At 41.6% G+C, this 13479-nt stretch overlaps 1 protein-coding gene across 1 annotated transcript in view; it reads right to left on the bottom strand.

Moving 5' to 3' along the window:
* REL (REL proto-oncogene, NF-kB subunit) overlaps nt 1-13479 on the bottom strand; it is a 46404-nt gene that overhangs the window by 27503 nt on the left and 5422 nt on the right. Inside the window, exons 2-4 of the mRNA XM_032766737.2 lie at nt 10025-10167; nt 6105-6253; nt 2450-2541 (exon numbers count right to left, since the gene is read on the bottom strand). Coding sequence (XP_032622628.2) covers nt 2450-2541; nt 6105-6253; nt 10025-10167 — 384 coding nt within the window. The remainder of the gene's footprint in view (nt 1-2449; nt 2542-6104; nt 6254-10024; nt 10168-13479) is intronic.

Here is a 13479-nt window from a genome sequence, read left to right as displayed (position 1 = left end):
CCTTAATGTAAACCAGTCCTAGCAGCAGTGGAGTGCGGCAGTGAGAGGGCAGTGCAGGGGAGGTGGTCTCGGAGAGTTTGGCTGGGGTAGGAAAATAAGGGGAGTTGGAGGTCATGGTGGAGAGGAAGAGGGTCTTGCAGAGTGTGGCTGGCAGAGGGGCTGATGAGGGAAGTTGTGGAGAGAGTGACGGAGCGTGTGGGAGGGGAGCATGACGCTTGTGTGTGGGTGAGAATGTGACGTGTGGGTGTGAGTGGGAGTTGTGGAGAGTGTGACTACTGTGAAGTGAGTGAGGGATCGTCTGAGAGAGAAGAAATGAAGGACTGGTAAAAGGGGGCAGCAAGGAGAAGCAGAACAAAGGAGAAGCTGGGGAGGACACGGAAGTTTAATTTAATAACTGGGGAAGGAAGTGGGTTCTCAAGCCTAATCAACCACTTACTAAGCAAAACCATTACAAATGAATGGGGGCCCTCAGCAGCATCTATTTGCCAAATTCTAGGGGGGAAGCCTGCCATCGCCCAGCAGCCAGGAGAGTGGAGCACTCTTGGTTTCCTCACACTGGAGCCCTCTGGCTAACAGTGCTAATCCTCTGGGAAACTGCTGAGAGAGATTTTTTCTAACATTCTTCACAATACATACCTAGTCTTCATTGCAAAGTTAACTTGAGTTATAACTTAGGTGTTGCCCTGTTATGATAATTAGGCCTAGCCTGATCGTGAGCTTAACAGTAAGAAGTGAAAGTTCACAAAATGTCACAATAACTTATAACAATCAATGAGGGTAGGCAAAGGTGCAAAAGGGACACAGAAAAACTAAATTAGTCTAAACAAAAAGACCTGCTAATAGAACTCAAAGATAGTGTTAAGATCATGCTTGCTAAACAAAAGCAGCGTAGACCAGAAATCAATGGACCAAAATTGACGAGTCAGAAATCAGACCTAGCTGATTAAATAAATAAATAAATAAATAATGAAAGAATAATAATAATGAGGGAGTTATGCTATTCCACCCATCATTTTATTTGTATTAAAAACTTCCCTCTTAGTGGCACAAAGTCTTTGTCACTTCAAAACAAAATTGCTTTAATGCTAAGGTATTGAAAGTCTAAATTTTTATTAAAAACATTGTCAACTTTTTTATGCATAGATGGAATTTTTTTAAAAGCTTAGAAGTTAGGCATTTAAATCCTTATTTAGGCACCAAGGTTGGGATTTTCAAGAGCATTTCAGCTTTTTTGACTTGTGGAAAGTTCAGTGGATCAGAAAGTGGTGTTAGCTGTGAATATAGAACAGGCTACTTCTTTATCAGTTTTGTGTTTCTGTTTGTGCTGTTTTCACAGTGAGAATATTAAAGAGGCCACAGTTGTGTCTTTTACAGCATAAGACTGGCATTTTACATGTGAAACTTCTTAACAGAAAAATCTCTATGTAGAAATCTGAATTCTTCTAACAGCTAGAGGAAACTAATCAAAGCAACAAGTGCAAGATATCCATGCCAGCAATTTAAAACTATAAAATGGGATGAAAATAAAGAAATAACATGTAAATATGAACATTTGATTTCTGTAATTTTTTTTTTAATAATGGATTTTTATTCACCCTGTTTCAAAATGTCTGGGTCTGATGAATGCACACTCAAAAGTAAGTATTGTTCATGTGAATAAGGTTTTGCAGGTTCAGTCCCTTTAGAAATCCTTCTTCGCTACCCATTTGAGTCAGTCAGATTTGTGACATCACAAAATGCCATGGCAATGGATTCTGATGTGAAACACAATATTATGCTTTTACTATGGGATCAAGCAGCAGCAGCAGCTGTAGTTGCAAACAAGTAACTTGTTAAACCCAAATATTTTCCAAAAACAGCAGTAGAGAAACAAAAATATGATTAGGAAACTTAACTGTTATATTAACACTCTTTTTTTCAAGTTTGCCACACTGAAAGAGTTGTTTTTCAATGAGTTCTGGAATAACTGACTTAAACATTTTCCTTGCCATATTAACCTTTCACACTTCAACTATAAAACCAGTCATTAAAGCTGTGTGTCAGCAAGAAACTGCTAATAGTCTAACTCAATCCATGCCTCCCAAGGCTGGCAGTTTGTGAGCCTCACTCATGGGACACTTGGAGGATCTCCTGGGGAAGTTTCCTCCTGCAGCTCAATGTCCTCAAACCAGGACCTTCGCCCTTGCTATCTGGCAAAGGAAACCATGATGTTTCTGCTAGAAGTCATAACCTACTGAATAGAATAATCACAGGATGAGAGTGAGAAAGGAGGGGGGAAATAAAGAAGCTAAAAGGAAGAGATCTGGCAGCATCTAAAAAGCCTCTATTTTAAAATACATCTCCATCAAAAGAGCAAGGGCATTATAATAGAAAGTGCTTGCAAATTAAATTGCTTTGGTGTCCAAGTTCTTTAAAATGCATTTCAAACTGTTTATTAACAGCTACTCACCACTGAATGGATTGATCTTTCTTGCGATTCGTGAACAGATTGATTCTTTCAGGTCTCTCTTCTTAACACATTGAATGCCCAAATTCTGAAAACTAGAGCACGTGTAACAAAGTAATTAAAACAACACCACCACTTCACTTAATCACTGGCACAGATATTCAAAAGCTGAATTCTAATCCTCCCTGTAAAGAATCAAATTGTACATCTTTTGTCAAAAAAATATCTTAATAACAAGTTGCGTAGGAAATAAAGATGGCAAAAGAGCTTTGGAAAAGATGGTTTTATATTTCCAAAATAAGGGTAATGATAAAAAGAAAAGAATTCTTACATAAAATAAAATAAAAACAGAGGAATATTTTTTCACATTAAAAAAAGAGTTATCACTGGAGTTTTAATATAGTAAACTAGCAATGCTAAAAATATATAGAGGACCAGTGCCTCAACTTGTGTAAACTGGTGTAAACTGGTGTTTGATGTAAATTGAAGTAGCTCCATTGACATCAGCTGAGGAGCTGGCCCAGTGTCTCACACCAGGAAATACAAATCTGCAACAGTATTTTGAAGTTAATTTTTATAAAGTTTGAAATCTCATCTAGTTATGGAAAAGTTCTAAAGAGCTACAGTTCCTCCTCATTTGCATCTGACTACCTCAAGGCAGCAAAGGAGGTGGGGGGAGTCCCCACAGTTTGATTCTTTCCCACATGGAAAAACCATGACATCACCAAAGCAGGGTGGGGAAGTAGGAAGTAAAAATCTGAACACACTATAATATCACTAGAACACAGGAGGTCAGTTATGCCACCAGGTTCCACTGCGCCTACAGAAGAACTGGCAATTCCCTTCCCTTGAACCCCCACGAAGACTCTTTACTTGAGACATGCCTGTTGACTTCCTGAGACACTCCCCGATCACATAGCACTGCTATCTGTCTCCCTCAACGATGGGCCAATATTGCCCTGCAAGTTCCTCAGTCCTATCCTGCTATCAGTGGATCCATCCCTTTCTACAGAAATCCAGTCATCTTCCTTCCCCTTCTCTTCCCCTACCCCCACCACACTCTAAGGCCATACTGCAGTTAGAGAGTTAACTCACTAAAGGACTAATATAGGCATTTCATAGAATCACAGGACTGGAAGAGACCTTGAGAGGTCATCTAGTCCAGTCCTCTGCACTCACGGCAGGACTAAGTATTATCTAGACCATCATGGACAGGTATTTGTCTAACTGAACTGAACTGAATTTTGATTTTTAAAATGCTGCAGTGCTGTCTCATGATTTAATTAGATGACTTTGGTTCCATTTCTGGTTTCCAGTATTTTGTTTGCAGAGAATATTAGAATGCGCTGCTATTGCTGTATCATTTTGTTGTGTAGGGACGACTTTTTTTAGGCCTTGTCCACACTATAAATGCAATTGTTTTGAGGGAAACACCAATAGAATACAGTTGTTCCCCCAAACACAGTTAAAGCATGTTTCAGTGGTATAGATGGGATCTGGAACATGTCCCCAAATTACGACTTGAAAGCCCAGCGCTTTTGAACAGTTTGGAGAGAGGTTTAAGGCCCCCCCCATATTACAAAATAGGGGGATAACTATATTGGGGGACAACTGTGTTGTAACCGGTTGTGTTTGTAATGCAGACAGGGAGTTGGAGAAAGTAGGACGCCAACTCAGAAAGCAATCTAAGCACACAGCACTCTAGGCTCTGCCGGTTGTACTGTCAGAACACTGTAAATTATAGTTGTCAATTAAACACATATGAAAAAATCAGTCTCGAACAAAAACATTATCTGCTACTTAAAAACTGACTGCAATTATTCTACTGCTGTAGATTATTCATAACTATCGAGTACCAGACATCTTGAGAGGCAAACTGGACTTTTAAACTAAAAGATCCTTAACCAATGGGTTCTCAAAACTTACAAAGTCTGGCCCTTCTCTGAAATATGCTTGGGTATCACTGTGAAAGTGACTTGCTAGTGACCATATCACTGCTGCTGAGCAGAGGGCTGGAGCAGGAAAGAGAAACTGACTAGAATGCACAACAAAATTAGGCAGCACCACTTCAGTGCCACCGGAGTGGCAAGGAGCAGGGGAAACAGCAGGGGTGGGGGAGAGGGGGAAGGAGCAAGAGGAAAATAAAGGGAGAAACATATTAAAGCCAGTATATTATCAAAGCAGGGTAGTAAAAATCTTAACACAGTGACAGTTACATGTGCACCAGTATAGTCACTCTCGGACAAATCCTGTCCCTGCCTGGATAGCTGCAGAAGGCCCTAACCATAGTGATATACAGTGTAACTGATCAGTCTGGATCCTGGTGTATTAGTTTTACTTTCTCATCTGTCTCCCCACTCTGCACAGTCTAGTTTGTAAACATTTTGTTTTCTCAAGAGCAATAATCAATTTCCAAAGTTTACAGACCATAAGGAGTGAACAGACACAGTTGTGAATTCCGCTATAGAGAAATGACCAAAGTACATACCTCCTACAGTATGTTATGCTCTTACCTTTATTTTTCATGGCATAGGTATGTTTGTTAGCAACTCTGTTGCATGCAGCAGTTAACTGAGATGTTCATAACGCCCTAAATGAGTAGCTATACCAGCATTAAATTGGAGCTGTGCCTACTTATACCATGGCTGAATATGGCTCAAGTGGTGACTCGAGCTAGCCCATTTATGATGGTACATATCTTTCAACAAATTTAGGCCAAGATTTTCACAAGCGACTAGTGATTTGGGGGTGCCTAACAGGAGACACTTTGAAGAGGTCTGATTTTCAGAGGATATGTGGCTCAGCACTTTCTGAAAGAGGCCTGATTTTCAGAAGTCTCAGGGCCTTAAAGTCCATGCTGAACAGACAGGGCCTCAGCATTTCGTCTTCTCTCCAAAAGCATACAAACACAATAATATATTTTAGAATGATGAAGGGCTGAGATAACCTTGCTGGGATCCTCTAATCCAGTGCCCCCAAACACCTGGCCTGCTTGATTTATCTATGGGCCCGCATGACATTTAGTGTTATAAGTGTTCATTTTAAAAAAATAAGGTGGCTTCAAAGATGACGTTCCAAATGTGAATGCAGTGTTAATCAATGCAGAGTTGTCTTCCTGAGCCTACAGAAAGCCTGAAACAATTATTATGAAATTATTATTACTCTCCTAAAATCCATTAATTTCCTTGGAGTGTTGATTCTAATGATGACAAATTAAATGTCATCATTACCTATTTCATGGCTTATCATTTTAGTGCATAGAGTGGGAAACGGCTGGAAGTCAAGCCCACAAGAGGTGGGCGTTAGGAGCTGCCTAATCGGAAATAAAGTCAAGAAAGAGAGAGGAATAGAGGCAGGAAGATGGGAAAGGAAGAGACTAAATAAGGTACTAAACAAATAGCATATTCCAAAGGCAAAAAACTTAGTTCTGTTCAGAAATATTTTGTAGGGTGCCAGGGATGATGTGTGTCTGTCAGGGATAGGTTAGAAGAATACACAAATAGAGGAGAGAACTCCAGCTCTGGCAAGGAAATCATTCCAACTGTCCTTTCAGTCTGGCAGAGGGATTTTAACAAAGGTTTCCTGGTTGTCCCCGAGAGCCTCTCCAACACATCACTGGCATTTTTAGTCTAAAACTCAACACAACACTGCTACTTACGATAGGACTCTGCGATCTCGTCCAAATTCTGCTTCATAGTAGCCATCCCTACAGTCTTTTCCAACCAGGTCATGAGGGTGTGGCTTGTAGGGCTCATTCTTTGTCACTAATGTAATCCTTACTTTCACTTTATCATCAAAGTTCAGAACCTGCACAAATGTAAAGAGAAATGCACTTACATTCTAAATCACGTCTGTCTAAAAGATTGCAAAACTTGGATAGTGAACAGGTGACACTGACAAGGTCTTATGGATAAGTGAGAATACAGTTTGTCTTAACTGTTGCACTAGAAATGAAAACCCAACCCTTGTGTCCTGAAAATTGAGAGGCTGTGTTTCATCAAATTACCATTCATTTCACACTGAAAGCCAGAGATGGAACAATTACAAATAAAAATATAGTGTATTTTAACCATTTGTCAGACAAAATATAGATATCTGAAACATCCAGAAAGAATTAGGCTTTTATTTTGAAAAATAAATCACATCATTAGATAGCCTGGCTAAGTTACAAGAGGTTTGTAGTCAATAAATTCACTGGTCATTGTCAAACTATTGATTTCTTTTACATTTTAATTCTTTCTACTCCATGCTGTTGTGAAAACAATGTCTCTCTAATCTTGACACAGAGAACTCTCCACAGGCCTGACTTAATGCCCCAATAAGTCAGTGGGCATATTTACGTTAGATCAGTGGACTTTGAAACAGGCTCTAGAAGCTAAATTTGCCCCTGTGCAGAGGGCCTAAAGTGCCATGCAAGCTTCATGCAGACACTCTGCATGGGGTGCATTTTGCCCTGATGTTACAAGATATATTTTATTACCATGCCTAATTTTCATTACAAATGCATCCAATTTCGCATTCAGGGCCACACAAGGACTCCCACTGAAGGGCAAGATTCAGCTCTCACTGAAATCAATGGGAGTTTTTCCATTACTTCAGTGGGAGTTGGATTAGGCCCATTAGTTGATCCAAAAAAGGTAGGATCCCTTACACAGACAAGATTCCAATCTGTTGAAGCAACATGAGATTTTTCCCAAGTAGAGTATGCTGTACAGGACCTGTAACGATGTTAACATTATAGCTTTGAGCCATACGTCCATTTTAAGAGAAAAGATCCTCTTGAACCTTTGGCGAAATATTCAGCAACCTGTGCATAGAGCTACAGAAAACCTCCCTTTCCCACTAGGTTTTTTAGGACAGTTGTGAGCCTAACTCCCAGTGCGCTTCAGATACGTGCGTCAAATTCTGCCCTCAGGCAGATCGCTCCCAGTGAAGTCAGTGAGGGTTATGTGGGTGAATCCAAGGGCAGAGTTTGGCCTAAACTGATTGAAGTGTAACAGCTTGAAAACTCTCTCACAGATATGTTAAGAGTAGTACGTTAACTGTGATACTAGCTCTCCTCCTCCACTTCCCCTTCCTCAAAACAGTTCCATTCCCCTCTCAACCTTTTCTTCCTACACCTCCCGTACCCAGTCTCTGAGGATGAAGCATTCATTGTATTCTTTTTCTCCAACCTTTTGTCTGATCCTGGTCTCCATAATACTCTCAAACCTCCCTCATTTCCTTCTCATTCATGCTCTCTCTCATCTGGCTCTTTTCCCTCAGCCTTCAGATATGTCACTATCTCCTCTCACCCTAAGAATAATCCCTGACTCTCTCAATACTTACCCCTTTCCCCCACCTCCTCTTCACACCTAAGCCCTTCAGCATCCAGCCAACTCTTGCTGCTTTGACTTCCTTCACTGCTAACTCTCTCCTTTACTCTTGCAATCAGATTTTCATCTCTTCCATCCCACTGCTCTCACTAAACCCACGGGTTCCTCTCTACCCTTACCCTCCTTGACCTTTCAACCTGTGGTGGCGGCTGATTCTCTTTGCTGGTAGTCAGTTCCAAACTCCCACCCTGGGCATTAGAGTGGAAATCCCACCTACAGCCTTTGAGGATGCAGGAAATCACCCAGAAATCACTCCGACACTGCTATTGGTAACACACACAGCTTTGTCAGCAGCAGTCACCTTGAGCAGCCTACCATCCCCCCCATGCTCTCTCAGGAACAATCAGGGGCCTCTTTCCTTTCAGGCTCTCGCTGATCCTCAAGTGCAACACTGTGCAGGATCAAAGGGGCCATATGCTCAGGCCTCTTCCTGGACTCAGCCTGCTGTCTCCCTGCAGCAGCACATGCTCTCTCAAGCAGCCCACACAGTCCCTTTCCCTTCTCCAATTGCAAGAGAGCCAGCAACACATAGACAGTGCGGGATTTCCTGCCAGCTCTTTAATCAAAGAGTAGGGGAGGCTGGTACCTCCTGTTTGTTCATTTCCCTGCCAATCAGAGCTCCAGGGACAGGGTTCCATTTCATTGCATTGCTTCTGATCTGTGATGTGGAGCTGCATACTGCTGCTTTCAGCCCCATTGTCCACACACCATCCTTCTCAACTCTCGCTCATCTCCAGGGGCTATTATGCAGCTGGCACATCACCTCTCTCTCAGACAGCTCCTTCAATGTCTGCCTTAAAGGCTTCATTGTCTCCCCTTTTCTCCTCTTCACTAGTATGCCACAAGACTGTCTGTCTGTCTGTTTATAACCCCTACGAGATCTTAACCCCTCTCATGGTTTCAACTATTGATGACTCCCACATCTACCTCTCCTCTCCCCATGCCCTGATACAGTTCTTCCTGGATGTCCCACCATCAACTTAAACAACACAATAAAACTGGAATTCAACTACCTCTCCAAGATCTCCCCTCCCTTCTCCATCACATCCATCCTTAATCTACCTCTCCGTCCTCCCCTCCATCCTTCCCATATCTCAGGCTCACAAACTCGCGTTCCTTCATCCCACACATTCAGTCTGTTGCTAAATCCTGCCACTGTTTCCTTTATAACAGATCCAAAAAATCCATCCATTCCTTTTCATCTCTACTGCCCAAATCCTTGTCCAGGCCTTGATCATGTCCTGCCTAGTCTACTGTGTATCTCTTCTCTCTGAATTTACTGACATCTACCTTATTACCATTCAGTCTACCTATAATGCAGCGACCAAATCATCTTCTTCTGCCAGGGTGACCAGACAGCAAGTCTGAAAAATCGGGATGGGGGGGGGGGTAGTAATAGGAGCCTATATAAGAAAAAGACCCAAAAATTGGGACTGTCCCTATAAAATCAGGACATCTGGTCACCCTATCTTCTGCTGCTCTGACCACATCACTCCCCTTTCTCAACTGCTTTATTGACTCTGCATCCCTTTCCACCTCAACTTCAGAACCCTCATTGGGGTTTACCAGGCTCTGTACAGCTCTACCTCTGAATCACTGGTTATATGAATCTATCTATTTGATCCCTATATTCCCCCAAATCCACCTCATCCCAGGCTCCCTTTGTTCCCATCTGTAACAAGCACCTCTGTGCTTTCTCCCATGCTACTCCCCGCAGCTGGAATACCCTTCCCAAACCCTGTACCCCAACCTCCTTCAAAACCCTCCTCAGAACGTGCAATCAGTCCTCTAGTTAACTCCCCCTCAATTGTTAAAAAACACAGTTACGCAAGTACTCAGAACAAACAAAAAGCTAAGAACAAACCCGATCCATCCTGAACAACCCAAGCCACCAAGTAAGCATACTCTGTGTTCCTTCCTTCCATCACCCTGGCTTGTTATCTCCCTCTGCAGCTTGTCTGACTGCCGTCAATTTAGACTGTAAGCTTTGCAGAGTAGGAACCAAAAGCCTTATTCTCCACTCTGTTATGTTAGTTGTTTTAACTTCATCAGCTTCAGTGAAGATATGATAGAGAAAGAAAAACAAACAAAAAAGCAGGATTACAGAATGGAGAATCAGGCCCTTTATTTACTGTCTAAAGTCCCATGCACACCTGCAGCATGGTGCAATGTAAAAAATAATTATAGACAACAACAGTATTACCTCTACAGTGGGATATGTCTTATTGCTGTCGGTACTACATTCTCCTGGAATGCTGCCTGCTGATCGTCCTTCACATTTGTACCTGAAACGCATGCCTCTCTGCCTGGGTTGCTCAAATATTTCGACGCAGGGTTCACACCCACCTTTAGGAAAATGAAAATGTTTAAGGTTACAACACTATACAGCTTAAAAAGCAAAAGGAAGGATGGCTTTATGGTTAAAGCACTGGACTGGGATCTAGGTTTTACTCCTGGATCATCTACAGATTTCTTGGGTGATTTTGGATAAATCATTTAGTTTATTTGTGCCTCAGTTTCCACTCTGTGAAATGGGGGTGATGATACATGCTTTCTCTCACTCATCTCCTCTTATATATTTAGACTGGCAGCTCCTCATGGCAGGGTCTTTCTCTTACTGTGGGCTTGTCTACATTACTGGCTGGATCGACGGGCAGTGATCGATCCAGCAGAGGTTGATTTATCACATCTAGTCAAGACGCAATAAATTGACTGCTGAGCGCTCTCCCGTCAACTCCAGTACTCCACCAGGGGGAGAGGTGCAGGTGGAGTTGATGGGGGAGCCTCAGCTGTCAACTTACCACTGTGAAGACACTACGGTAAATAGATCTAAGTACGTTGACTTCAGCTGTGTTATTCACATAGCTGAAGTTACATAACACAGATCAATCCCCCCTACTCTAGTGTAGACCACGCCTGTGTGTATGAACACAATGGGAACCTCAGAGGAGGCAGCTTCTAGGCACTGCTATAATATAATCATCAGTAGGGCTCCCTCGCCATGGAGCTCAGTTTCTCTCAGCGGTGAGGGCCTGTCTGCTGAAAGATTATTTCATAATGTCAAAATGAACAGATCATTTAGTCCAAGGGACTGGATGATATTTTTAATTATAGTACATTTTTCTGAATGCAAGCCCCCTCAGAATGAAGGTGTTTCCTCTGAATCGATTGATTTAGCTTCTATTGCAGTGAAGCAATAAATTCTATGCAAATTAGACAAAATCCCCTAATGCTTTCAGTTTCTTTACTGTGGTCCCAGAAATTGCATTGCTATACTTTGAGCTGTCAATTTCCCACACGAGCCAGCATGAACAGCAAGAGTTCTCACAAGATTTTAGTAAAGGCTATTGGGAACCTGTCAAAGGGCCCAGTGAGTGAGAAGGCAACTTTCAGGGAATGGGAGTCAGGAGACAGTGGAGCTGACATTAGTTAAGGCTTTGGACAGATCCTGACTTAGCAGGAATCTACATACTTTTTCAGGGTGACATTCACCCTCTACACAGGGCCAGGACAAGGCCTGGGCCCCACTTAAGTCTAAATACAGTAAATTCCACCCTCACTGACAACACTGAAAATGCTAGCCAGTCAAGCAGTGACATAACAGCCTAGTGGTATGTGAGCAGCAAATACTGGAAAAGCAAAAATGAATAAATAAAAGGTTTAGTTTAGAAACTGAATTATTTTAGTTGGAACACACACATGGTCAAATTCTGAACTGACTTATACCCCATGCTCATATAACAACGTCCTACACAGACAAGCTGGATGTGCATTACAAAGAAGCAGGAATGGTAATATGGCACAGTTAAATACATTTGGGAGCAAAGATCCTACAGCATGTCAGCAAAACAATGTTGGAACTTCAATTGTTGTACCCAAAGTCGACATTAAAGGAGATGGAAGATCCACTCATTCCTTCCAACATATATTTTGGACAGTTCTATAGGAGTTTTGGGGGAGAAATACATTTCAGTATTAAAACCTTTTGTTGCTGCCAAAATGGCTTATATTGGGACTCATCAACTCAAAGCTGGCATGCACTGGTTCACAAGAATATCGTTTCCTACTAGATTTGTTGGGCCCAAACAGTCTTTTATTGCTGTACTATCAATCACTTAGTTTACTCCACTTTCCTGTTCTAGGAGTTAAGTGACAACAGCTCTTGAAAGAATAATGTGTAAGAGAAAAGAAGAACTCCATCTGTGTCACAGCATATTGACCTTTACTTTTATATTGACTGATAGCTATGGAATGGTGATGTGCATAGAAGTTCTGTTGCTGGCTGAGGGGGAACAGTCTTTAAATCAAGCTGGATGTCTTTCTAAAAGATATGCTATAGCTCAACCAGCAGCTATGGGCTTGATGCAGGAACCATTGGTGAAGTGCTTTGGCTTGTATTATGCAAAAATGTCAGACTAGATGATTATAATGGTCCCTTCTGGCCTTAAAGTCTACTAATCTATGAACAAGGCTGGAGACAATTTGGATGTTTCTAAATTGGAGAAAGTTACCAAAGAGTTTCACAGTAATCTGAACTTTGTTATATCGGTGTAACCCCATCAGCTGAACCAAAGAGAATTTTGTCTCATGTCTCTAGTTTCCAAGATTCCACTATTTCATATTTTTTTGCCGAATCCTTTTGGAATGACAGAATGAGCCTTAACATTGTTTTTAGCCAACTTCTCATAAAATGGAAGTAACCAAATAAGCCACTTTCCAGCCAGTGAATGTCCAGGTCAACATCTGACAACTTTAGAAATGACATCAGAAAATGACCCGACGTATTCAATACATGCTGGCCATCACCTTGGCTCCTGCTTTTTTAAAAGGACTGTCCCTTTCCTAAGCTCTCCCCCTTCTTGAGGTATCCTTTTGCACATGCTGTCTTCTGGTCAGAATAAACATGACTAGCCAGAGAATAATAAATCATAGAAACAGAGATGGTAAAATAAAACAAAAACCCACAAAAGCAACACAGGAGTGACTTCAATGAGAAATCAGGTTTCTTAGCATCTCATAGAATTGGACCCATAAATTGTGTGCAGATGTCTCTCACACACTCAAAACTACTTATACTTGTCTCACAAGCATAGTCCAGTGGCTGGGGCACCATAAAGGGAGTCAGGAGGCTCTACCAATGATCAGCTCTATCACCTTGGGCATTATCACTTAATCTCTCCTGTGCTTTGGTTTCCCCATCTATAAACAGAGATTAGGATACACACTTTTGTGGAGCACTTTAGGATCTACAGATAGAAGTTGCTAAACACATACTAAGCATTGTTATTAAAACAAAGAAATGAGTATCTAAGGAATTATAAAGTGCCTAATCATCATGTAACTTAGGAGACACAGATATACATGTATGTGTGTGCAAATATACGTAGATGTGCCCACAACCCCACCCACCCAGGTCACCTGTCAAAGCCATATAGAGTCTTGTCAGTTATGACTGTTTTATAGCAATTGCTTCAAGGACCTTAATATCTCTACTTTAACCTATAAGTTTACCTTCACTATACACGTCTAAAGGGTTAGTGTCTCACCCATTGATGACATCAACTGCATTTTAAAAGTCAGCCCTCAATTGTCTTTATGTAGATTTAATTTGTGGTTGAAATAAAGGTTACTTAAGTCACCCCCACTGCTTAACAGTAG

The sequence above is a fragment of the Chelonoidis abingdonii genome, chromosome 3 (genome assembly GCF_003597395.2).
Source record: "Chelonoidis abingdonii isolate Lonesome George chromosome 3, CheloAbing_2.0, whole genome shotgun sequence".
NCBI classification, from domain to species: Eukaryota; Metazoa; Chordata; order Testudines; family Testudinidae; genus Chelonoidis; species Chelonoidis abingdonii.
This window is presented reverse-complemented; position numbering and strand designations above follow the sequence as displayed.